The 26,475-nt window shown below is 35.4% G+C and overlaps 2 protein-coding genes across 4 annotated transcripts in view; one reads left to right on the top strand and one right to left on the bottom strand.

The window, feature by feature from the left end:
• Selenof (selenoprotein F) overlaps positions 1 to 10,154 on the bottom strand; it is a 30,947-nt gene extending 20,793 nt beyond the window's left edge. Inside the window, exons 1-2 of one of the 2 annotated variants that reach the window (XM_040288964.2) lie at positions 9,808 to 10,154; positions 7,321 to 7,488 (exon numbers count right to left, since the gene is read on the bottom strand). In XM_040288964.2, coding sequence (XP_040144898.1) covers positions 7,321 to 7,488; positions 9,808 to 9,891 — 252 coding nt within the window. In that variant the 5' untranslated portion in view covers positions 9,892 to 10,154. The remainder of the gene's footprint in view (positions 1 to 7,320; positions 7,489 to 9,807) is intronic. The other variant, XM_005339126.5, reaches the window with a different exon arrangement.
• Positions 10,155 to 10,443: 289 nt separating this feature from the next.
• Hs2st1 (heparan sulfate 2-O-sulfotransferase 1) overlaps positions 10,444 to 26,475 on the top strand; it is a 175,232-nt gene continuing 159,200 nt past the window's right edge. Inside the window, exon 1 of one of the 2 annotated variants that reach the window (XM_013364678.4) lies at positions 10,444 to 10,933. In XM_013364678.4, coding sequence (XP_013220132.1) covers positions 10,810 to 10,933 — 124 coding nt within the window. In that variant the 5' untranslated portion in view covers positions 10,444 to 10,809. The remainder of the gene's footprint in view (positions 10,934 to 26,475) is intronic. The other variant, XM_005339125.5, reaches the window with a different exon arrangement.

Here is a 26,475-nt window from a genome sequence, read left to right on the forward strand (position 1 = left end):
CCGAGAACTAAAAAATAAATATTAAAAATTAGTAATGCATTTTTGCTAATAATTAGTCAACTATAAATGCAACGTCAGTCTAGAGTTTTATATTTAACTCACTTGGCTTCTTACAGAAAATCTGTGATGTAAGTATTACTATTAACATTTTCAAAATGATAGGAAAAATAGCATAGAAGTTTAAAAACAGGGAGCTCCAGAGTCAAACTGAGATGCAATCAAGTTCTGGCAAATAACTGCCATATAACTTTGGGCAGATTATGTCCTAGTTTCTTTTTATGTCAAAAGTACAGAAGTATCTACATTATAGAATTGTTATAAGGATTAAACAGTGTGGGTAAAATACTTAGCATACAATCAGTATAAAATAAACACTCAAAGGTGAGCCAAAGTAATTATGACAACAAAACTGAGGATTCTGGAGTATTTGCTAGCTCAAAGTCACCAAGTCAATAAGCAATGGAGCAGAGATTAAAATGGAATTTTTTAAAAAAACTATTACCAAAAGAAGGGGATAAACTTCTAATGAACTATACACACGTTAATATTACCTTTGTATTGTCTCTGGCTCAGAGTACATTTAAGTATCAAGGCATAGTATAGTACACACTGAAAATGATAATGCTACTATATTAAGTTGGTAAGTTAGCAAGTAGTGGTATGATAATAGCTTAGACTTTGATTGGTACTGTTAATGAGATCATGATATTCCAAGACTCAAACAAAAGAAATCTCTTCTCCATCTGTAGGATTTGCGTTATGAAGAAGAAAAAAAGTCACTTTCCAAATTTTTCTCCACCAAAATTACCTTGAACCTTTGAAATCTGTTATCAGATAGTAGATTAACAATATAAATAAATAGCAGAGGACTAGCAGTGGAAAAATTAAAAATATCAAGACTTTCCCTAGTTTGAAAATAAATAATGTATACTTTATTCTAAATTTACTTTAAAATATGGGTCTCTTTCAATTTTCAGAATAGTTTTATCCTATGAGAATTGAGGTGTTTAGTGGCATTATTTGCCTAGCATGCACAAAGGTTCTGGTTTGAATCTCTCCACTGGGGGTGGAAAATAAAGCTCTTCTTTAGCAATAGCCTTGAAAAAAATGTTTAAGGAAACAAACACAGTGATCAATTAATTTGTACAAGAATACCACTTAAGAGAGTAGCAGAGAATTTGTACAAGAATACCACTTAGAGAGTAGCAGAGAGGATCTGGACTGAAGTAGTCTGGTTGTAGATCCAGTGTCTTGGCCACTATTCTAAACTCCCTAATTCAATCAAGAAAGAATAAATAACAAGTTAAGGTGAAATAATTTGATTATCGATTATACAGATGAGTAATTTAGCTAGGCATATTGTTATTTCTACCCAACAGCTCTGATTTGTTAACAAGCTTGACCTTTAGAATAACTGTTCTGAAACAAAGTATATGTAAATGCAAAAGTGCTAAAACCTTATTTTGGTAAAGTGTGTTGGCATAAGCCTATAGTCCCAGCTTCTTTGGGAGGGTGAAACAGAAGGATCTAATCCCAAGGTTGAGGGCCAGCCTTGGAAACTTAGTGAGACTGTTTTTTTAAAATTTTTATTTTAATTTTTTAGTTGTTGATAGACCTTTATTTATTTATTTTTTTAAAATTTATATGTGGTGCTGAGAATTGAAACCAGTACCTCACACAAGCTAGGCAAGTGTGTTATTCCTGAGCCCCAGCCCTGAGACTGTATTAAAATAAAAAAATAAAGGGCTGGGGATGTCGTTCAGTGGCACAGAGGACCTGGGTTCAGTCCCCAGTAGCTCTCCTCTCCCTGCTCGCGCGCTCGCACCCACACACAAAAATAAAGAAGAAGAAAACAACAAGAAACAATAATACTACAAGGATCTTGTTAAAACCCAAACAAACAAACAGAACCCTAAAAAATAGAAACAAAACCAGAACAAGAGTAAGCTAAAGAATTAGGGGCATATAATAAGGAGAAATGCAAAATTTCTACATAACAATGTCTGAAAGAAGCCAAAATCTTCAAGATATGAAAACATAAACAAATGAAAAGACAGGGAAAAAGGACTTAGATGCTATAACAAGGTATATGACTTTTTAGGTAGATCGAGGGTGTTTATGATAGCCTTTTAAATAAAATGTAGAAATGAAGGCTCTATTTGTATAACCAAAGCATGTTTCCAATGGATAACTGCCAATATGGAGACAAATTTTCTTGTTCTTTCAAAATTTTAAATATCTTTCAGGTTATGTAAATGAAACATATGAAAAGGTATTTATGAAGCAATTACAAAATTCTAGCATATTTTAATATAAGTTTAAAAATCACCTTTTCTAACTTGTTTTTAGTAAAAACAGCCTATTCTAGGACAAAAACTTACAAAATTATGTGTGCTAAAGGCTGGGAATTCAGAAACACATCATAAAACAGTCTTAGACTTCAAAGAGTATATTTATTGGAAAAGAAAGGAAAGCAAAACAAGAGATATACTATGTAGGTATAGCTAGCAACTTGGCAGTGGAGGAAATTAGAAAGATTCTCACTAAAGGGAAACACTTGAGCTAAATCTTTAAAAAAAGTTTAAGTAAGATTTAGTAATTGAGGGATAAAAAAAATAACATGTCTATGGGATTGTTTACATAGTATCTACTCCTGTAATACTTTGATAACTGAGAACTGCTTCATCTATTGTTTCCTAGTGCACCAATCCATTCATTCAACTATTGGAGAAGTTAATAGCTTCTTTCATTATTCCATAATCTAACAAATAACTCAGGCAATAACTGGTCCTTGCAGAAAATATTTTAAAAATGTAAACAAGGAAGAATTAGTCCTTTTCCAGAGGAAGAAGTATGATGCAGCTTCTTTTCTTACCTCAGGGAAAAAGCCAGGCAATAGTCAAGTAAAGAATGTGTAAAAGCAAAAACTAAGAGAGAGACTGCAAGATACAGTCTGTTTCTGATTTCTAGCTGTCTCCTCCTCTAGTGTTGTTGTTCAACTGTGGAATTCATGTGTCAAAACATTCACTTCTTTCTCTAAACCAGGCAGTTAAGATTGTTGGTCAAGAAGTTCAAATATAAGATCAATGGGAAGAACTCTACTCAATGGGATTGGGTATCTTTTTGATGCCTTCCCTTCCATCTTCAGATTCTTCATAGAAATCTTAAGTCATGAGACTTAGTAAATACTGCTTTGTCAGCTTTTTCACTTTTGTGATTAAAAGACCTGAAAAGAACAATTTTAGAAAAGGAAAAGTTTATTTGGGAGCTCACGGTTTTAGGTCTGTCCATAGAGAACCAACTCCATTCCTCAGGGCTAAAGGTAAGGCTAAACATCAGGGCAGAGTGGAAGGAAGCACCTCGAATGATGATCAGAAAGCAGAAAGAGACTCCACTTGCCATATACCTAATATATACTCCAAAGGCATGCCCCTAATGATCTACCTCCTCCAGTCACAACCTAATGGGCCTTCAGTTATCACTCAGTTAATATCATCAAGGTATTAATTCACTGACTGGATTAAAGCTCACATAATCCCAATCATTTCTCCTCTGAATCTTCTTGCATTGCCTCATACATGAACTTTTGGGGACAACTCACATCCAATCCATAACACTAAATGTACAGAAATAGCACTAAAATTAAAATACTTTTATTAGTTTATATTTTTTCTTTAAGTTACAAATTGTTTTTTTCCTTATAATTAATAACCTTATTATTGTTCACAAATCATACCTAGGCATGTACTTGTGAGCAAAGCTAGTTAAAACAACAGTAAAATAGCTTAACAAAAATCTCATTCTAGAGGGATGTGGTGGTGTACACCTGTAATCCCAGCAGCTTGGGAGGCTTAGGCAGGAGGATTGCAAGTTCAAAGCCAGCCTCAGAAATTTAGTGAGACCCTTTCTCAAAAAGGTTTGGGATGTGGCTCAGTGGTTAAGAGTCCCTAAGTTCAATGCCCTGTAACAACAACAACAACAACAAAACCCCCACAAAACTTCATTCTAAGTAGTATATGAAATGCAGATCCTTTATGGTAAAGTAGGTCCTTTATGATCAAAATGTGGAAGAGAAGATCAAATTAAAAAAATAATGCAATATCTACTGGAAGAATGATAAAGGATTTTGGACAGTTTACGTTTTTATTAGAAACATATATTTTTCAAAAATTTTATGCTGCCGGCTACCAAAGACTAAATTGAAACTGTAAAATGAGTGACCATTACTAAAAATGATAGGCCTTATCCTTGGGTAGACCTTCAGTGCATTCAAATATGTAAGACTCAAAAGTTCTAGTAACATTTATTTATAATACAAGAAACTAAAACATTCTTATGTAAACTATAATTTTTCTTCTAAAAAATTATATTCTCAATGATTCACACACAGAGCCATGTTTAAGTATTTTTTAGCATTTCTGATATAAAACACTAGGATTCTATACTACAGATTTTTACTATGATTGAGGACTAAATTCAACTAGTACTTAAAAATTAAGCCTTAAGCCTGTGTGAAATAGAATATTTATTATATGTATTCTGTTACCTATGATCAAGTGTCAATAATTGAGAGAAGTACTACACATATTAAATCAAGTGTAATTATTTTTGAAAGTGGTTTGCTTTTAAATGGAGGCTTGCCCAACATGTTGTATGTTCATACTTGCAGCATAATTCTAAATGTTTTTTCTGTTGGTTCCACTAGAGTTATTAAAAAAAAAATTCACTATTTTTTGTACAAAAGGTACTACTAAATGATTAAAAGAAATATGTCTTGGAGACTAGGGGTCAGGAATAAAGGGAAAAAAACACTGGGTTTAACACAAAAAAATTATTAGGACATAGATTCACTTGTTTTTAGACATTAAATACTTTAGTTTGTAATTAGTTTGACATATATTAACTGGCAGGCTACTTGCCTTTTGTTATTGTTGAAAGGTATCTAGATACAACACATAACTCAATTGATAATGAAAATTGAATAAGAATATAATTAGTTTTAAAACCATGTGATCTAAATTTGATTTCACTAAAACTACCATATAAAACCTGAGTATATGAAGGAGTACTGAGAAAAAAAACAATAGTTTTTATATGTACTTGGTTTATAGCTTAGACATACTGTATATCAAATGGTAGAAGTTCTCAATTTGCCATTAATTTTAAGGGAATGTGGTTTGTTATAAATTTAGGGTCCTGATGAATAATCACTGAGTAGTATGGTCCATAGAACAAGGAAGAGATGATAACTCAAAAAGTTTCTTTCAGTAATGTTGGGTCAGGCCCCAAATGGCTATAGTTTTAGGCTCCCTTTGCTGAAGCTTCCAGCAGGCTATTATGTGTAGTCAGGGCTAGGAACTGGCTGTTAGGGTTAGTCAAGGCCCAAACCCCACTGATTCAGCCTATATACTCAAGGTCATAAAAGTTAACTTGTCAATATGTGCCCCCTTACATAAACTGTTGGCAGTGTGTCTTCTTTAGTTGGGACTGCATATAATAGCGCCTAGAGAAAAGACTGGGGGTTAAATGACTGAAGCTGGAGCCACCTCTGAAAAAAGCATGTCTACTATCCTAACTCTGTTTACTGGGTCTATATACGGGCACAAGAAATAATCTGTCCATATGGGTATCTCATCAAAAGCTAAATCCTGTTTTAAATGTATTTAAAATCAAGTTTTAATACTTGTTATTTATATTTTATTTATATGCAATAAAGAGTAATTTACACATATGGAAATCTAAATATAAACTATGTGAATCTAAACATCAAGCTGGAATCTTCGGGACACTTAAGAGTTTCAGGTTTATGATACTGAGAAACTGAGAAGTCACTTGTTAACTCTTGGATGGACTGAATACTTACATTTTAAAAACTCGTTGGCATGTCTTTTTTGCAGTACTGAGGATTGAACTCTGGAATGCTCTACCACTGAGCTGTATTTCCAGCTCTTTTTCTCTTTTATTTTGAGAGAGTATCTCATTAGGTTGCCCAGGATGGACTTGAACTTATGATCCTCTTGCCTCAGATTTCGTTGTAGTTGGGATTATAGGTGTGTGCCTGGCTCTTGTTTTTCTTTTAGAACTATAAAAATGTATTTAATGTTAGAAACTATCTAATCATGAGAAAATATCCTATTTCAAAGTTATATAAATGAACACCTTAAATAAAATTCAGCATATACAAGTGAAAGAGAATACTAAGAGAAAACTTAGTAGAAAGATGCTAAATTTTTTCCTCAACCGAGATCTTTTTTTTTTTTTTTTTTTTTTTAGTGGAGGGGTGGTGCAGGGAATTGAACATGGATCCTTGTGCATGCCAGGCAAGCACTCTACCACTGAGCTATGCCACCAATCACTAATTCAGTTTTTTCTTTTCCTTTTTTTTTCTTTTGGTGGGGGTTGGGGGGAATATTGGGGATTAAACTCAAGGGCACGTGACCACTGAGCCATACCCCCAGCCCTATTTTTGTATTTCATTTCTGAGACGGGGTCTCACTGAGTTGCTTAGCACCTTGCTTTTGCTGAGGCTGGCTTTGAACTCATGATCTTCCTGTCTCAGCCTCCTGAGCCTCTGGGATTATAGATGTATATCACCACATCTAACCCCAAATCAGCTTTATTTGGATAAAACAAATGATCTTTTGAGACTACTTTAAAATTTTAAGAAATCTAAGGATTTTAATGAAAAGATTTAAAACTTGAGCAAGTTCACTATTTGTTTGAACAACACACTCAAAACAAAAATTCTGCTGGATAGAACTACCTATCCTTGACTCAGTTTTCAAATTTTAAAGTGAGTCTAGGTATTCAGAATTATTAATAATGGGTATGTAAGTAAGATTGTTAAGCACTTTTTTCTTTTTTTTTTGTGATACAGAGGACTGAACCCAGGGCCTTACAAATGCTGCAGGTGCTCTACCACTGAGCTATATCCTCAACCTTCTTAACCACATTTAGAATTATAATTTATTGCCTACATCATGTGCCTTGCTTTCATATCAAATTTCATGATAAAACTGACTTCTTGCTGCAAATGCACAAAAGTATTTAAATGATTATTTTTGTGTCTTCATTTGGTCAGAAGTTGACTGGAGAGGAGTGGGATCCGGGCATGCTATCGTGACTCTGTTCCCCTGTCTGCTGAATGGAAAACGAATAGGAACCCAGTATATAACCATACATTTCCTTTGTAATGACTTTGATTGTGCTAGTGAGCCAGGCAAAGGTAAGAAAATTCTTTATGCTTAAGTGTATTAAGCAATTTAGTCAAGTTATCCCAACTAAACCATCTAATGGAAACGATATAATAGGAAGCAGTACCTTTTTGGTTTCAAATTGAGCTTCTTCCTGACAGCATCCTCTGCAATCAGGATCCAGCTGAAGTAGGTTGAACTGTCCAAGTAGATCACATGAGCTGCAGAGCAAGTTGCTAGAGAAGCCTAACTCTCTACATGCCTCTGATGAAAATTCTGCCCTGAAAGCAGACACCTGAAAATACAAATGAGGAATAAATCACAATTCTACATTTACATTATAAAACTTCCAAAAAGAGGTTAATGGTGTTATTAAATCGTAATACACTGGAGATGAGTTACTGAAATATTAACTGGTGTAAAGTTTTTCAGTGTTTTGAACTTTATAACCCTACATGAGTTTTTGGTTCTTCCCATCTCTCCTAAAGCTTTCTTCTTATAAATTGAACATTTTTTTAATTTAGCAAAACTGTAGACTAATATATATATATAAATAAATAATTTTTTTGGTGTGGGGTTAACTTGGGAGCATTTTACCACTGAGCTGTATCTCGAGCTCTTTTTAAAGATTTTGACAGGGTCTTGCTAAATTGCCAAGGCAGGCCTTGAATTTGCCACCCTTCTGCCTCAGCCTTCAGAATTACCGGGATTACAGTCGTGTGCCACTGTGCCCAGCAAGATACATCATTTTCATGACACATGTATCACATATCTTTTAATAAACATTTACTAGTTTTTAAAAAGGAATTTCCTTGTAAGGAAAAAATAATTCCTGTTTAAGAGCTTAGCACCTGTTTATGTGGACTATATGAAATAACATTAACTTATCTACAGACGTATTCAGCAGGAGAAGGATAAGAAAAGAGATGGGGTAGGGGAAGTAGGAACACATTAGAAATCAAACTTTTTGGTTTTGGGTATCAGCTTCACCATTTACAAGATGTGTGACTTTGGCAAGCTACCCTCCCTGCATTAATTTCCTCATTGATAAAGCAATGAGCAATACTTTCTACACAAAACGGCTGTAAAGATTTAAGGACTTTATTACTAACTGGATTCTGAGTGAAAGGAAAGTGAATTCAAATGGACCAATTTTTGGCTTGGATTTTGTGAAGGTCACTCTGTGGTACATTGTTTAATGGCCATAAATTCCTGTATGAGTATGTATTCTTCTTTGAAATGTGACTGTCACTCTTCCTACATAGACAGTTTATTTCCTAAAAAGTAAACTGGTCTTGTGACTTTCTTTAACACTTTAACAAGTACTACATGGTGGAAATGATATATGTGATTTCCAAGGCAAGCCAAGGAGGCATTTTAAGGTTTTGCTATTTTGGAGCACAGTCAAGAGAATGAAAGGGAAAAAAAGTTGGTCTAGCTTTTGGAGGATGACAGCTCACACAGAGAAGAACAAAGTGGTCCCAGCTGACAGCACCTACTATGAATGATGATGACCCTCAAATTGTTCAGTTCTACTAACCTACTAGTTGAAAACACAGAATGGTGAGAAATCATTGTTTTTAAACCACTAATATTTGGAGGACAGTTACACAGCCACAGCTAACTGAAAGCCAGAGAAGGTGAATTGGGAGAAGAAAGCTTGAAATATTCCTTTTTATCATTCTGTGGTGATGAGGATGAATTCAAATGACCTACGATGGGGAAAAAACCTTGAAGAGTACAAAGTTCAGGGAACAATGTTCGGTAATTTTAAAGCACCAAAATGCTTGAATAAAAGTATTGTAATGAACTGTTAATTAGAGAAGAATCCACCTTTTCCTCAAGATGGCAAGAGCAAAACCCAGGAAGTTGCTTCCAAATTCCTGGGTCAAACAAAGTGGTGCCCAACTTCCATAAACCTTGGATAAAAGAAAGTTTTGTCTTGGGAGAAAACTTTTCACAGGCTCAGTAGAGAATGCCTTAAGAATTAAACTGAAATAATAAATACCAAATTCGCCAGAACAGTGCCTTAAGTTTCATTATTCATGTACACTTCTTTGAGGAATTAGCCAATGTCTAGTTGTTATGTAAGCAATAAAATAAGTAAAAATTGGGTCGTCAAAGATTAAGAACCCGCGTACTTTGTTAATGGAAAAAAAAATATTGATTACACTGCTTGGTGTATACGCCAGGACGCAGGAGTAGAGTCTGAACGAGAAAGTAATAGAAGGTGTTCACCGTTAGCAAAAATCTGCTGGTTTTTCCTTTTAAGATTTTAGAGCCTTGTAGTAAGTTCCTTGCATTTCTGCCTACTTTAAAAAAAAAAAAACTTTACTCTTTCCCAAGCTTTACTGCTTCCCCTCCCCACAGTGATCCTTTTTAGCTAGAGCTACGTAAGAGAAAACTACCCAAGACTTGTCGGGAGAAGACGGCCTCTACAAACTCAACCGGGAATTAAGCCACGTCGCATTCTGGCCACTGTTCTAAGGAAGCCCAATCTGCCCCCCTCCTTTTCTCAAGTGAGGCCCCCGAACCGGACCGAATATTTTTGTCTTCCTCATTAGTAATCCCTCCTACTCGCCCTAAGGCGGTAGCGGAGGTGACCTACACTCACCACTTGAAGCACAGTAGCCAACAGGAACCGCAGCCCAAAAGCTGGCCCAAGCCATCCACCTCGCCCAGCCGCCATCGCTATCATCTATCGTAAATCTCTGGCTACCCAGAGGACCCCTCGGCTAGGGGCAACCACTTCAGAGCCTGATTGAAAACAGGCCACGGAAGGCCGTTGCCATCAAATCTCTTACTTTGAAGAGACAGTATTAACTAAAGACATATAAAAGGTTAAAGGTAATCAAATATAAAGACAGTTATTGTGTCCTTTCAATTACTCAAATCAGGCACTTTCCTAAACTTCCCACTTCTGCGCTTCTCCGGGCTCCATCCTTTCATTCACGACACTACGTCGAGAAGCCAAGAAACCCCGCCTTCGCCAGTTTCAGTCCTGCCTCCTTCTCCAGGTTCACCCAATGGAATGCCGTCTTGGGTGAGCCCTGTGGCAGAAGAATTCAACCGTAAACCGAATCGACAGCGAAACACTGGGGTTCTTCGGGCCAATGCACACTACCGAATGGGAGGAGGGGGCGGGGCCTCTGGTTGCCGAGCAGCGTACGTAGATGCGTGCGCGAGGTGGCGGAGGGGGATGGGAGGGGGCGGGGCCGAGGGCAGCGCAGTCGCAGCCGCAGCGCTGGTGGAGGAACGCGCGGCCGCGAGCAAAGGAGGGAGGGAAAGAACGAGGAGAAGGAGGCGGGCGGGCAAGCAGGCGGGCGTGGGGGTCGGGGACTGAGGCTGTAGAGCGCCCGGCAGCCGCTTCGCGCTGTTTGCTGCGCGGGCTTTTGGAGGGGGCGGCTGTGGAGAAGCGGGCACCGGCGGCGTTGGTGCTTAGCGCCTGGGGGCGGGGGACCCGAGTGGCGAGAAGGGGGGTCGCTGCGGTGGTTCTCCCTGTGGCGCTCTCCTCGCCTCTCTCCCGGCTCCGTGGACTCCTCCCGGCGTCTCCCTCGCCTCCGGGGCCCCGCTCCCCGCCCCCCGCGGTATGTCTTGATCCCGAGCAGCGGGTTTCATGGGGCTCCTCAGGATTATGATGCCGCCCAAGTTGCAGCTGCTGGCGGTGGTGGCCTTCGCGGTAGCGATGCTCTTCTTGGAGAACCAGATTCAGAAACTGGAGGAGTCCCGGTCGAAGCTAGGTGAGGAGCCGAGCCGCTATGGGCTGAGTGGTGTAGAAGGGGCCGGCCGGGGAGGCACTGCAACTGGAGCAGCGGGCTTTCATCTAATCTGGGGTCTGGCTTCGGAGCTGAGAGGTTTCAAGGAGAGCTGGGACTGGGGGCTCTCGAGCACAAGCTCCAAGAACTAGGTGATTTACCTTGAGTAGCCGGCTGGGCTCTAGGTCAAGGGGCAGAGGTTGCAAGATTGGGCTTCTTGGAGCTAAGGGGTTGCCCCGAAGTAGGCATTCCAAGGAGAGCGAGCTAGGGAGGACCGAACTCAGTGGGGAGCGGGTGCTTCTGGAGGAGAGAGAACTGCTCGCGCGTTCTCTTAGAAGTAGTACAACCAAGCCCCGCCAATATCAGGCGAGGGGTATTCTAATTTGAGAAATGGACACCTAGGTACAGAATCTTGGGGACAACGAGGGTGGGGGGAGGTTCACTAAGATGCGCAGAAATGGAAGGAGACACCAGGAATGGTGGGGAGTAAAAAGAAATACACTATAGCGAATTGCACTTGTGCTAGGGGCACCAAGGGATCTTACAATTAACGTTGGAGGCAGGCTGGCTTGGTAGGACAGGAAATCAAGTAAAAAGCTTCCACCGAGTATCTAAATGAGGCATCTGGGTATTTAAATTATTAGTTGTGCTAAATGATTAATTTGGCCTTCCTGATAGGGTTGTATATACACTTTGCTTCGCGATAGTATTGATGTGAATTTAGAAGATGAAGGAAAGCTGAAAGGAAATTATAGTGAAGTTTATGAAAGGAAAAGTAAGATAATGCGGAAAGTTAACTGTACAGTTAAGTACCTTAAACAGTTAGTGGTGCTTTTATGGGCGAAGGGCTCTGAAATACAAAAAGCTGGAGTGTAAAATTGTGAAAGACCAGTAGAAAGAACGGATAGTAGGTACTCTCGATTAGTAGAGAACTTTGACATTTGGAAGAGCTCAGGATGGAAAGGGAGTTTTAAAGAATGACAATGATGAATTTTGATTTGAAAATGTATATGGCACTTAAAATCACCTCAAGAAGTTGTAATTTGCATGTGTGAAAATAATGTGAAGTGGTTTTTGCATACTCTTTCACCTCACCATCAACTTGAACATGTTTTGAAAAGCAAGTAAAAAATTACCTTCAGCAGTGTAATTTAAACAAAGGAGTAAATATGGAAAACAGCCAGAACTGTTGTGGGTGATGATTAATTTTTTTTTTAGGAAAAATGTACTGGAAAATAATTGTAATTTTCCATATAGTAGCTGTTTGCAATTTTGATAGACTTTGCAAGAGACTTTAAGACACTTTAAAGAGCACTGTATCAAAAATCATCAAATAAATTTGATTGAAGTTCAACTAAATATGAAAAAGAGGCTAAAATATCGTAAATCCTCAATTCTATAGTATAATTTGAAATTATTCAATTTATTTACCTAATAAAATAAAATTAATAATACAATGAGTTAATTCTGTTGATTTTATTAATATGTGTCTTGTGTCATGAAAAATCTTCACTTTAAATATTAGAAGCCGGACAGTATGCTTTTCTTTGCATTTGGATCCATTTAGTGTCATCCAGTCATGGAAAAAAATTGACTCCTCTTAGAAGCACTTGAAAGTTAAAATCAAAGTTTTTTGTATTGCTATTTAGAATTCTGCAGTGTTAACTTCTTAGACACATTTTAGTGGGTTAAAATGACTTGAGGCTTTGATATTCTGCCTTACCTAACACTTTTTTCCCCCATAATATTTGAAAGTGGTTTCTACAGACCCAACATGAATGCTTTTAAAAAGAAAGTTATTTGGAGATGTAGAATGCAACAGGTAGAACATAATTTGCTTGCTTACGATTTTTTTAAGGAAAATTTTACCAGAAATAAGTAAGCATGAATCAAAATAAATAATTATATCAAAAATAGTAATCGTTCATTGAAATAAATCTCTAAAATAATCCAAGAAAAGGAGTCTCAAATACAAAACAATGGAAAATGCAGAATGCTGAGACAGATGATTGTGAGTTCAAAGCCAGCCTCAGCAATGGGGAGATGCTAAGCAACTCAATGAGACCCTGTCTCTAAATAAAAAATAGGTGTGGGGATGTGACTCAGTGGTCCAATGTCCCTGAGTTCAATCCCCAGTACTCCCTCTCCCCCCCAAAAAGGAAAATGCAAACACATGGCATATAGAATGTATATCAGCTTAGTAGACTTGATTTTTTTTTTTTTTAATTAAAGGAAAAGCGGTTTATATTGCTCAGGCTGACCAGAGTTTCCTGGGCTTGAGTGATCTTGCTGCCTCAACCTTCAGCCTCCTGAGTAACTAACTACAAGTGTACTCCACTGTGCCTGCTTTATTCTTTTTTGTTTTCCAAGTCTTCTAAAAGGTGGTACTGAAAAACACATTGCCAGTTAGTAATCTGACCTCTTTGGAAAGAAAGGCAAGAAGAAGGCATAGTGTGATAGACTTTATTACTAGACATTTTTCATCTGTGATACTCTATTTTCCAAGAACACCACAGAAAACTATTTTTGCAGCCCCAGGCATAGGGTAGGAGATTATGTAACTTGCCCAAGACCATATCCCTAGTAAGTGGCAGGATTGGAACTCGGGTATGTCCGGTTCCAAATCAAGTGCTCCTTTAAGTCAGGCTGCTTGAAACTTTATATTATACTAAGATTTAGTTGAATAGAATTTTTAAGTTGTAATATCAGTGCATTTGTTGCTAAGAATGAGCATCATTCTGAGAAAATTCAATTTCTTACACAAAGAAATTGGTTTAATGTCTGTCCCTTTTTTGTGTTTATATAACTAGCATAATCATATTATCCAATAAAATGACTGAAATACCTTCTGCTATCAGAGAAGACGATCTTCTGTGGTTTTCTATGTTTGAAATTGCAACATTAAAAGTGTTTTATTTTGGCATCAAAAAAAACTGTTGAACATTTTTTCCCTTAAAATTAGTTTTTATTGTTTATTATCTTTTCATTTAGAAGATTCCAAAGGATTGTATTAGCTGATATCTAATAAAGCCTTTAATGTACCTAGATTAAAGACATTATAAGACCATAATATCTTGTGGGTGAGACCTCTAATGGATCAGTAGATGTATTTAAAACTAAGGTGTATGTATTCATTTAGGAAATTAGGCACATAAATAGAACTTCCTAAAAAATTTATCATTAGTTTCCTTTTCCTTTCTGTCTTTTTTTTGAACAAATATGAGATCATGGTATACGTTATTACTCTGCACTTTGCTTATTTTCATTTAATATTGTAGACAGACATATTGTAGTATGTATAAATTTGACATTCTAGTAGCTGTATAGTATTCCAAAGTATACATGTATCAATGTGTCATAAATTATTAAGCTATTATATCAGTAGTGGATATTCAAATTTGCAACCCTCCCCACCTTTAAGGTTCCTTTTCTTTCCTGGTATTACAAATGGTAAGAACAAGAACTCTCCTTATATGTCTGTCTAACTTTTCCTGCATTGGTGTCATTTTTTTCCCCCTAACTAGGATAAATTCTGTATGTGGGATTGCTAAAACAAAGGATATATTATTTAATTGAGGGGTGGTACATGCCTCTGATCCCAGCAGTTTTGGGAGACTTGAAAATTTCAAGTGAATCCAGCCTAGGAAATTTGGTGAGACCCTGTCTCAAAATTAGAAGGGCTGGGGATATATCTTAATGGTAGAGAATCCCTTCATTTAATTCCAGTACCATACATACATATATATTGTTACTTTCTAAAATTTTTATTTTTCAAAAGATACAGTAATCTTTACTGTCAGCACACACCCACATGCATTGTAAGCTATCAGCTTTTAATTTTTGTCAGTTTGAGGCTGTGAAGTATGTTGTTAATTTAACTTACATGTCATTACTTTGTAATTAGGTTGAACATCTTATGTTCATTGCCTTTTTACTTGCTAGCTAATTTTCATTTGTCAGTTTTTCTATCGATAGTTTACTAATTTTTAGTTGTTTTAATTTTTTTTTTAATTGCTAAAATTACTATCCCGGTCTGGGGTTGTGCCTCAGAGGTAGAGTGCTCGCGTAGCATGCATGAGGCACTGGGTTCGATCCTTAGCACCACGTAAAAAATAAAATAAATATTGTGTCCACCTAAAAAACTAAAAAATAATATTTAAAAAAATTACTACCCCTGTATGTCTTGCATCTGTTTTTCTCTTAATTCTTTCATTTGTCTTTATATTATAGTGTATTTTGACAGTACAGAAGTTTTAAAATTTACACAAATAATTAATTTAAGCAAGTAATATTCTTAGGTGGGGTTACTTTTACTTTTGAGCTGCATTCCTAGCCCTTTTTATTTTTTATTTTAAGACAGGTTCTGGCCAAGTCGCCCAGGCTGGCCTTGAACTTGTGCTCCTTCAGCCTCCTGAGTAACTGGGATTTCAAGTGTGTACCACTATATCTGGCAGGATATAACCTTTTAATTGAAGAAAGTAATTCCAAATGGATGATGTAGTCCTCTCCACTGATGAGAACTGTGTTATTATGATCTCAAAACTCTACTAAAGAACTAATTCCAGGGCCAAAGTTGAAACTGCTCTTCGGATTTTCAAACTTTTTACAAGCGCTTAATCATGCAAACAATATTTACAAGAAATTTCACAGTAGCTTCTGTTAGAGAATCTTCAGTTAATAGGAATGCAGTTATTTTAGAATTGCTAATTAGTTTCTCACTTATAGTCTTGAATAGGATACCTAGTGCTATTGAGTGGTCACCTGAAGCAGTTGATTTCAATTAGTATAATTCCAGGATGTCTATCCACCACTGTTAAGCTTTCTAATAGGTTTTCAGTAAAATTGAAATAATAATGAATATTGAAAGATTGCTCTTCAGAGCTACTTCAGAAGAATATACTTATAGATAAACTTCATAACTGTGGTTCATGTTAGACCATTTACAATTATCCACCGACCTACTGGTACCTGCAGTTATGTGTTTTTTCTGCTTGTTAACTATAGATGAACTATAAAGATATGGTGGGTTTTGTTGTTATTTTTGGTACTGGGGATTGGGTCTGGGCACTCTACCTTTGAGCTACATCCCTACCTCTTTTTATTTTTTATTTTGAGACAGGGTGTCATCAAGTTGCCTAGGCTGGCCTTGAACTTGAAATTCTTCTGCCTCTGCCTCCCCGGGCATACACCACCACACCTGGTTCCCTCATTCTCTTATAATCATACCTCTCCATTCTGCTGGGTTATTCTCATTAGCACATGAGCATAATATTGGGCTACCATTTTAGCAAGTGGTTTTCATCTATGTGGATGATTCAGGGTCTTGGGTACCTATTATCTGTGGTTTTACCACCTCCTCTGGTCTTGAAGTTGTCTGTTTTTAGCTAGGATAGATGGAAGAGAAGGCTGAGTAGGTATCCTCTTCTAAACTTCTTTGTCCTCCTTTATTCTTCCTCTGTTAATGAGGACTAGTTACTATCTACCTGCAAAGATGAAGCTGGAAATGGGATTTTAAACTGGCAATCACTTACCAGTTTTAACTGTATACTATAGAAGGGGCGTGCACACTTGAGCTTTTTGATTCCTTTGAAATAAATCCTTAAATTTATTTAGACTTCTTTTATAACTCAATATAAACTAACATCAAGATATCTACAAACCATGTATCTGATAATGGATTAATGTTCAAAGTAAGAAATTAATCTGATTAAAAAAAGAGAAAATGATCTGAATATACATTTGTCAAAAGAAGACATACAAATATCTTAACAGTTGTATGAAAATGCTCAACATCAGTAATCAGAAAGATAAAAATTAAAACTACAATGAGATATTACCTCACACCTGTCAGAAAGCTTGTTATCAAAAAGATGTAAGCTAACCTGTGATGGAGATAGTGTGGAGAAGAGGAAATCCTTGCACACTGTTGTTTGGAAGGTAAATTAGTATAGCCGTTATGAAAAACATTGTATTGAGGTTCCTCAAAAAATATAAAATAGAATTACCATTTGATCCAGCAGTTCTACTATTGGTTATATATTCAGAGAAAATAAAATCAGTATGTCAAAGAGCTTTCTGTACTCTCATATTTATTGCAGTGTTATTCACTTATATGTGGAATCTAAAAAGTTGAACTGAGAAGCAGAATAGGAAGGTGTGGGAATTGGGGAGATGTTTAGTTAAGCGACACTAAATTTTACTTTTGAGCTAAAGATTAAATTCAAGAGAGCTATTGTACCACATGGTGACTATGGTTAATAAAAACAGTATATTGTATTCTATTATTTTCTGTTTGTTTTGTTCTGGGTATGGAACCCCCAAGGTGCCTTACCATTGAGTGATACATCCCCTGTTCTTTTTCTTTTCCTTTTGTACTGGGGATTGAATCCAGAGGTGCTTTACTACTGAGCTACATCATCAGTTCTTTTTTTTGTTTTGTTTTTAGATAGGGTCTTGCTAAGTTGCTGAGGCTGGACTCCAACTTGTAATTCTCCTGCCTCAGTTTCCCAAGTCCTTGGAATTATAGCCATATGCTATCCTGGGCAGCTCAATGTTATTCTTAAAAGTTGCTTAGAGAGAATATTTTGATTAATGGGTTAAAAGAATATTTTAAGCCAGGTGTGGTGGTACAAGCTTCTAGTCTCTTGGAAGTTTAAGTACAGGAATTCAAGGCTAGCCTGGGCAACAAAGCAAGACTATCCTTTAAAAGAGGGAAATATGTATATGTGGATGTGTGTGGGGGGCAATATTTTATTTATTTTCTTTAATTTTATATTTTTTGTAATATCTATTTTAAAGGATATAAACTGTCTTGGTTAATTCCAAGTGAATGTGAAAAACATTTGTTCTATGATTACCAGGTGGAGTGTGCTATAAAGGTCTATTAGTTCAAGTTGGTTGGTAGTATTCTATCAGTATCCTTGGTTTTCTTTCTGCCTACTTATTCCATCAGTTATAGCATGATTTTGAGATCTTCCATAATAATTGTGTTTGTCTATTTCACCTTTGTCTATTTCTCCTTTAAGTTCTATCATTTTGCATCATTTATTTTGACATAATTAATTAGCCTCCTTTTTCATATGAGATGACCTTCTTTATCCATGATAATATTCTTTGCTCTGAAACTAAATTCATGTTCTGGAAACGTAATTCCCAGTACAAGGGTGTTTTGAGATGGCTTCTGCCTTCTCCCATGACCCTCATCAGATACTGCTGCCTTGATCTTGAACTTCCCAGGCTTAGTACTGTGAGGAAATAAGTTTCTCTTTATAAATTACCCAGTGTCTAGTATTTTGTTATGGCAGCACTTTAATGTTAATCTAGATATTTAAGTTTTTCTTTTGATTAGTGTTAGTGTGATATACCTTTCCCTATTCTTTTAATATTAACTATTTGACTTTTTATATTTAAACAGTATTTCTTATAGGCAGCATGTAGTTGAGTCTAGTATCTAATTTCATAATTTCCTTTATAAATGGGATATTTAAAGCATTTGCTTTTAATGTAATTATTGATGTGATTGGGTTTAAATTTTTGAGCTGCTGTTTGTTTTCTGTTCATCTCATCTATTCTGTTTTCCTTTTTCTGCCTTTAGGATTAACAATTTTTTTGTTTGTTTTTATTAGATTTTATCTCATTTGATGTGATGCTGTTGATGCTGTTTGATGTGTATATGTGTTCTTTCTTAAAGTGGCTGCGTGAGGGTTTATGGTTCATGTTATACCACTTAATGTAATGTATAAGAACCTTAGACAACATTTTAATTTCCTCTTTCCTGGTTTCTTGTTATTGTTGTTATATACTTTACTTCTATATATAAGTCTTATAGTATGTTGTTATTTTTGCTTTAAGTAATCAGTGGTCTTTTAAGGAGGTTTTTTTCAGTTTTTATTTATTTACTCATGTATATATTTATTCAGTTTTCTTCATTCCTTTGTGTTGATGCAGATTTTCATTGGGTACCTTTTCCCTTCATCTTTTAAGGATTTCTTTTAACATTATTCATACTGAAAAACTGGTGATGAATTCTTTTCAGATTTGTGTTCTAAAAAAGTCTTTAAGTCTTTTTTTTAAGCTGTAGTGTTATAAAGATATTTTTGCTGGTTGTAGAATTCTAGGTTGATGCTTTCCTTTAACATCACTTTTTGCTTCATTGTCTTCTGGCTTGACCTGTTTTCAATGAGAAGACTGCCATTGTTCTTAATCTTGTTCCACTATTTCTGTAATATATTCTTGTGATTTTCTTCACTGGGTTTTAAGTAATTTGAAAAAGGCCTTTGCCACTGTGTTTTTTGTACTTGGGGTTTGTTAGTCTTCTTAAATCTCTGGGTTCATAGTTTTTTTTTTTTTTAACATTTGGAAATTTGGGACCATTATTTCTTCAAATAGTTCTTCTGTGCTTGTTTCCCTCTTCAGGAAATCAGATCACATACATATTAGGCCTCATGGAATCATTCCACAGTATAGTGATACTCTACACTTTTTCCCAGTCTTTTTTCTTTGTGTTATTTTAAAATAGTTGCTGTGTCTTCAGTTCACTACTCCTTTTCTTTCCAGCAGTGTGTAATCTGCTTTTTTAAATTTTTTTTTTTAGTTGTAGATGGACACAATACCTTTATTTTATTTATATATTTATTTTTATTGCAACACTGAGGATCAAACCCAATGCCTTGTATGTGCTAGGCAAAAGCTTTATCACTGAGCTGTATCCCCAGCCCCTGTAATCTGATTTAAATCCCATTTAGTTTCTGCATCTTGTATTTGGGGTAAAAATGAGAGTTCATAATCCACTTGAATCAAATGTATGAAAGATGATATGTCATGAGCTTTGTAATGTTTCGAACAACTAATAAAAAAAATCCCATTTAGTGTATTTCAAAAAAAAAATTTCAACTCCTCCCACCCTCCATTTCTAGAAGTTCATTTTGGATCTTTAAAAAGTATCTTCCATTTTTGCCCTTAACATGTTCTTATTTTCCTGAGCAAATGGAATATTGTTATTATTTTGATGTCTTTGTCTATCAGTTGTATCGTCTATGTCATTTCTGAGTTGCTTTCTTTTGATTTGGTATAGGACTGATTTTGCTCCATTACAGGGTCAGTACTTTGTAGTTTCCTTCAGAGTACTCTTTTCAGTGTCCTGTATATTTCTAGGTTTTCCCCCTCTGACTGATGGGAACACTGGTTTAGTGAACCCCAAGGATTTTTCCACCTGTACCTTTTGAATGATTCTTTGTAGGCCTCAGTTTCTTCATGTGCATGTACTGATTGGTAGTCTGCTGAAAATTCTATTTGCAACTCTGTTCTCTTCAGTACTCAGCATACTTAAGCTGTTTTGGCTTTCCTGAACTCCTGATTCTAGCTCTTTTAATTCAGGGAGACTATTGGAATTCTGAACTTGCCTGAATTCTCCCTATACTGTAGTCTGTAGTCTGGAAACTCTTCAGGCAGTCATAGGACCTACCTCATTTCCTTTAGCTAAAGGGTCACCATTCTGTGCTGATTTCCTGTTTTAATATTCAGTGTCCAGAAACTGTTGCTACATATTTTATCCATTCTGTTTTATTTAAGATAGGAGTGTAAATCCAGTCACTGTTATTATATTTCATTAGTGAAAGCTGGTTAGATCTTTGTGTATTTTTAGGTTGACTTGGGGAGAAAGGAGTACAATTGGATTATTTGGATTAAAACTAATATTGTAAATTCAGGGAAAGATTTGTGTTTCATCTTTGTTTATTTCTTCATAATCTTTATACTATGTTGGATATAGACCCTTGTAAATTGTTATTGAAAGTTAGAGGCAAGACTTACTCATGATAGCCCCACCTCCCTCTTTCCTTATGAGAGTTTCAAGTGGATAACAGTTAATTCTTTGGTTCTACCATCCCTGCTGCCCCTGATTTTAAGAAGTCATGCTTTATTGCACCCCTTTAGATGCAGCTAGCTTCAAAGGCTCTTTCAGACTGACCAGTGAAACCTCTGGCTCCAGAAGAGGTGTCTGCTTTTGCTGTTAGTGTGATTATTGAGTTGATTGATCACAATCTTGTGTGTATGCATGAGTAGATAGTCTTCTTCAGAGATTTTTCTGTGTTCCTTTTGTAATACCCCAATTCCAAACTGAGTAGTGGGAAAAGGAAACATAAGGGATGGTGACACTGGTGATAATTATAGTTATTATGTTGTATTTACAGAAAATGTATCTGGTTTACCTTATGGTCAGCATTATTATAATTCTTGTATATTCAACTTTGGATGACATAATTCTAGCTAAGTGAAGTTAGATTGCGCTGTACTTGGAACAAAAAGAGTCAGAGACAGTATTTTTTACATGGCACTCTTGGGTTCTGTTGGAAGTTTGTGGTTTCGAAAACTGCACATTGATTGGGTACTTATATAGCAACTTAAATTGGTTGTAGAGGGACAATAAGGTCCACTTCTAAAATTCTGGTACATTTTAGGAGTCATCCATTAGTTTTGCCTTATATTTTTCCATTACTTATTCCTAAATTTATGACTAAGCTAGAAATAAGTGATTTTGTGCAGCAGAACACTCAAAAATGACTTTAGTGACTCATAAGATATTAGTTGAGAAAGGGAAGTCTGTTGGAAAACATCTTAAAATGTTGCTCAGGGTGGTTATGGATTTGAAGTTAAGTGACTATGCAGGTACAAACTAATTTTTTTCTTTAATATCTTTATTTTTTTTTTATTTTTATGTGGTGCTGAGGATCAAACCCAATGCCTCATGTATGCTAGGCGAGTACTTTATTACTGAGCCATAACCCCATCCCACAAACTAATTCTCAACATATTTATGTTTAATTATAAATTATGTTTCTGTTGGACTTAATAAATATAATTTAGAAGTATTACTGGTTTGTTGATACATTTCTGGTGTGTATTCCCTTTGTGTTTTGTTATACATAGGCTAGAATAAAAGCTATTCACTGTTAGATTTCTTCTCTTTGAAGGTTAAAACAAAACAGAAGCAAACAAATATGGGGTTATATTTTAGTTTTTTTTTTTTAAAGAGGAGAGAGAGAGAGAGAGAGAGAGAGAGAGAGAGAGAGAGAGAATGAATTTATTTTTAATATTTATTTTTTAGTTCTCGGCGGACACAACATCTTTGTTTGTATGTGGTGCTGAGGATCAAACCCAGGCCACATGCATGCCAGGCGAGTGTGCTACCGCTTGAGCCATATCCCCAGCCCTATATTTTAGTTTTGGAAGAGGTTTCAATGAGGGAAATTAGAGGAGCTTAAGCTTTGTGATATTATCTTCTAGAATGAAGGAACCCTGAATTTTCTAAGTAGATTTTTATCTTAAAGTTTTAGTTGGCTTTTTTTCTTGGGTTTTCTTTCTAAATAGTGTCTTAGGACAACATCTTTGTCAGTTCTCCCATGCTGAATTGCCAGTTTAATTTGAAAAATTTCATTTCCCTGCCTAACCAAGTATGCAAGATTTTGTGTTCTTACATGAATTAACAGTCTCTCAAGCACTAGAAATTAAGTCCTTTTATGTTTTATTCCTCTAGGTGCTTATAGAAGAAATGAAAGATGAGGCAGAGAGTTAGAGAAAAGCCTTTCAAACTTTAAGATAAATGATAATTTGGGGGCATTATAATATTTATTGAAGGAAGACTTTTTGAAAATGACCAATTAATGGACAAAATAACATGTTTTTGTTCTAATTAGTTATATACAACAATGCATTTTGACACATCATACATAAATTGAGTGTAACTTCTCATTCATCTGGTTATATGTGGTATAGTTACATCAATCATGTAACCATATATGCATGTACAGTAATAATATCTGATTCATTTTACTAGAAAATAATATTCTTACCTCCAAAAAGAATCTCCTCTGAGATGAAAAGTAGTTTAAAAATTAGTGAATAAGGGGGCTGGGCCTATGGACTCAGTGGTAGTGCACTTGCCTGGCATGTGTGAGGCACTGGGTTCAATTCTCAGCACCACATATAAAAAAATAAATAAAGGTCAATCAACAACATATATATGTATTTATATGTATATATTATATATATATATAAATTAGTAAATAAGAATAGTAAGTTATTTTAGTTATTGACTCAGAAAACAGTTGTAGTATGTGATGTGAGGTACACAGCAAGTTTTGAGACTTTTGACTTAAATCTTGTTGGATGTAATTACAAGTTTGCAATTTAATTTCTAATTTGAATTAAATTTTATATTCTTTCACATTTACTATTTATTTTAATCTTACTTTGTCCTGAAAATGAGTTGAGATTTATGGATGTATATATGATACAAAATGGTTGAAAAGTGCAGATTTATGTAGGAAAAATAGTCAAATCTTTGCATAGATGTTAATTAACTGTTTTTCATTCAGTTTCTTTGTGGGCTTTGAGATCCTTACATTCCCAAAATATCTCTATAAATAACCCTTTCCTCCAATTCTCAGGTAAAATTTGGAGTGATATCGTATTTGTTTTCTTTAAGGATTCAAGAAGGCAGATTTCATACTTGGCATTTGGTCCCAGAATAAAAATAAAAGTATTAATTTAGTAATAAAAGGATAGTTTAGGAAGATCAGGCATATAATCATGAGTTAGGACATTGTAGCATAAGTGATTTGTGCTAATGGTATTCTTAACTATGATACTGAAGGCTTTGTAATTAAAGTCATTTTTAGTGTTGAACCTTGTATAATTACTGATTACTTTTTGACAGAAGAACATGTTATTGGTTACTTGGAAAAAAATTTATGATAAGCAAGTAATCTTTTTTTCCTATCAATTGTATTTAATGGGTTTTAAAATAACAGTATACTGCAGTGTTATTTCTTTGTGTGTTTTAAGGAAAATCTCATAGTTTATAATTTATGTAGCATGATAATTGAGACAGCTGTGGATTAAGTTGGTTATTCTAAAATACAGTTTTCAAATATGATTTAACATTTAAGTATTAGATTAATATTAAAGGCTAAAATGAAAGTGCTGAAACAGAGATTTGGGGAGAGCTGTTAAGTTTTTACTGTTTTTTTTTAATAGTATATAAAATTTTATATAATTAATGCAGTATATCCACTTAGACTCAAAGTAACAGCAGCTGAAATCTTGCCTGATGGTAAAAATATTTCTGCATAAAGGAAGTGGTGCACAAAATTCATGCAGTGTTCATTTTAGAGTATGGTTATGATCAAATATACTGATTTACAATTTATAAAGTAAAAAATTCTGATTTAATAGTAATAACTTATTCTTTCTATATTTAGGATATAAGCAGGATAGTTGCTTAAAAGCACACACACTGTCAGACATAAGAAGTGGGAACTTTCTTTAAGGGAGGAGACAAAAGAAGGCAGGACAAGTACAATCTAGTTTATTTTAGAATAATGAACCTATCTTCTTCAGAAGTTTCTAAGCACAGTTCTGAAGAAGGTAACATAATTGCAGCATGCTCCTAAAACAACAGGATAAAAAATAATTAGCATTTTTCAGAGAAGTCATCTCAAAGAAGTTTTACATTCAGAAATATAGTTGCTCCAAGTATTTTGAAATTCTTCATGAAATTGGTTTTAGAATCTTATAAAACTGTACCAAGATCATTTTAATTTTTCTATAGTCATAGTTAAGATGGAGTTAGAATTTAAGTCATGAAAGTAATTATAGAACATTTTGACAAAAAGGAAAAGAAAAATAGCTTTTATTGTTTTACATATTAATGCTGCTGTTCTTTGCAAAGTTCTTTCATATGGATCCCTTAGATGTTATTTTTTTTATGCTAAGGTATAGATGTTTTCTGTTTACCTGATTTGCTGCTTTTTGAGCTTCATGGATCTGTGGTTTGGTACCATTCAGTTTTGGAAAAATTTCAACACTCCTCCCACCTGTACTGGGCACGGAACCCCAAGACCTGTGCATGCTATGCTAGGCAAGTGCTCTATATACCCAGCCCCACTTTCCCCCTGCCTTTTTAGTCGGGAGAAAGATGTTTCTAAATTACTGAGGTGAGCTCAAATCTGCAATCCTCCTAATTTAGCAGTCAGAGTTGCAGGGATTACAGGTGTACACCACTGTCCTACAGTTTTAATTGTAGATGGACACAATACCTGTGTTTTATTTGTTTGTTTATTTATTTCTGCCTAGCTGTCGTACAGTTCTTCAATTTTCTGTTCCATTTAAAATATTCTTTCTCTCTTTTGGTACTGGGAATTGAACCCTAGGGGTGCTTTACCACTGAGCTATATTCCTGTCTTTAATTTTTTGGAGGCAGGATCTCACTAATAAATTGATGAGGTTTGCCTGTAATTTGCTATTTTTCTACCTCAGCCTCCCAAGTCACTGGGTTTATAGGCATTCACCACTGCATCCAGATGTTCTTTTTTTGCTTTTCAGTTTGGGAAGTTTCTATTGACATACTTCAAGTTCACTGTTTTCTGTTTTTTTTCCCTATGTCCAGTCTTAATAATGAACAAGTGCATTAGATATCTGTTAGATATCTTGATATCTGTTACAGTGTTGCTGATAGTTGTTATTTTTCTTCAGATTCTTGGTGCTTCCAAGTCTATGCTTAGATTCCATCTGTTTTTAGATAGTGTCTACATTTTTTGCATTAGAGCTTTCAGCATACTAGTTTTAGTTTTAATTTTTTCCCCTCACTTGGGAAGTGGGGATTAAACCCAGGGGTGCTTTTACCACTGAACTACAATCCTAGTTCTTTTTTTTTTTAATTATTAAAATTTTTGAGACAGGGTCTTGTTAAGTTATGGAGGCTGGCTTTGAACTGATGATCCTCCTGCTGCAGCCTCCAGAGTTGCTGTGATTAAGAGAAGTGCAACACTGTGCCCTGTTTAGTTTAAAAATTCTTGGTGTGAGAATTACAAAATTCTCATGTCACATCTGAGTCTGGTTTTGATGTCTGCTTGACTCTTCAGACTGGTTTTGCCTTTTAGCATGTCTTGCTTTGTTGTTGTCAATAGCTGGACATGATATATGGGGTAAAAGGAATTTATGTATACTTCAATGTTCTGCTCATGGCTATTAAGTTCTAAGGGTTTTTCGGTTGCTTTCATTGAATTTTTTAGTTATGTAATCTCATTTGCTAATATTGTTTTTGTCTCTTTCTCTTACAGTATTGGGTTATTGTGAGTTAGGTTGTGTTTACTGTTTACTATAACTTTGATGTCAGAGATTAAAAATATCCTCCAGTGTTGTTAAAAATAAACACTTGATGTATGTACTAAAAAAAAAAATTATCCTCCATGGGCTGGGGTTGTAGCTCAATGCTAGAGTGCTTGCCTAGCATGCATGAGGCACTGGGTTCGATCCTCAGCACCACATAAAAATAAAATAAAGATAAAAAAAATTATCCTCCAGTGTACTTATATTTGTCTCCCTTTTCTTTGTTTTCCCTAATAATTCCCTTTTTTTCCTTTTAATATTTTTTTAGTTGTAGATGGACACAATAGCTTTATTTTATTTGTTTACTTTTTTAAGTGGTGCCAGGGATGGAACCCAGTGCCTCACACATGCTAGGCAAC

Source organism: Ictidomys tridecemlineatus, chromosome 11 (genome assembly GCF_052094955.1).
Source record: "Ictidomys tridecemlineatus isolate mIctTri1 chromosome 11, mIctTri1.hap1, whole genome shotgun sequence".
In the NCBI taxonomy this organism is placed as follows: Eukaryota; Metazoa; Chordata; class Mammalia; order Rodentia; family Sciuridae; genus Ictidomys; species Ictidomys tridecemlineatus.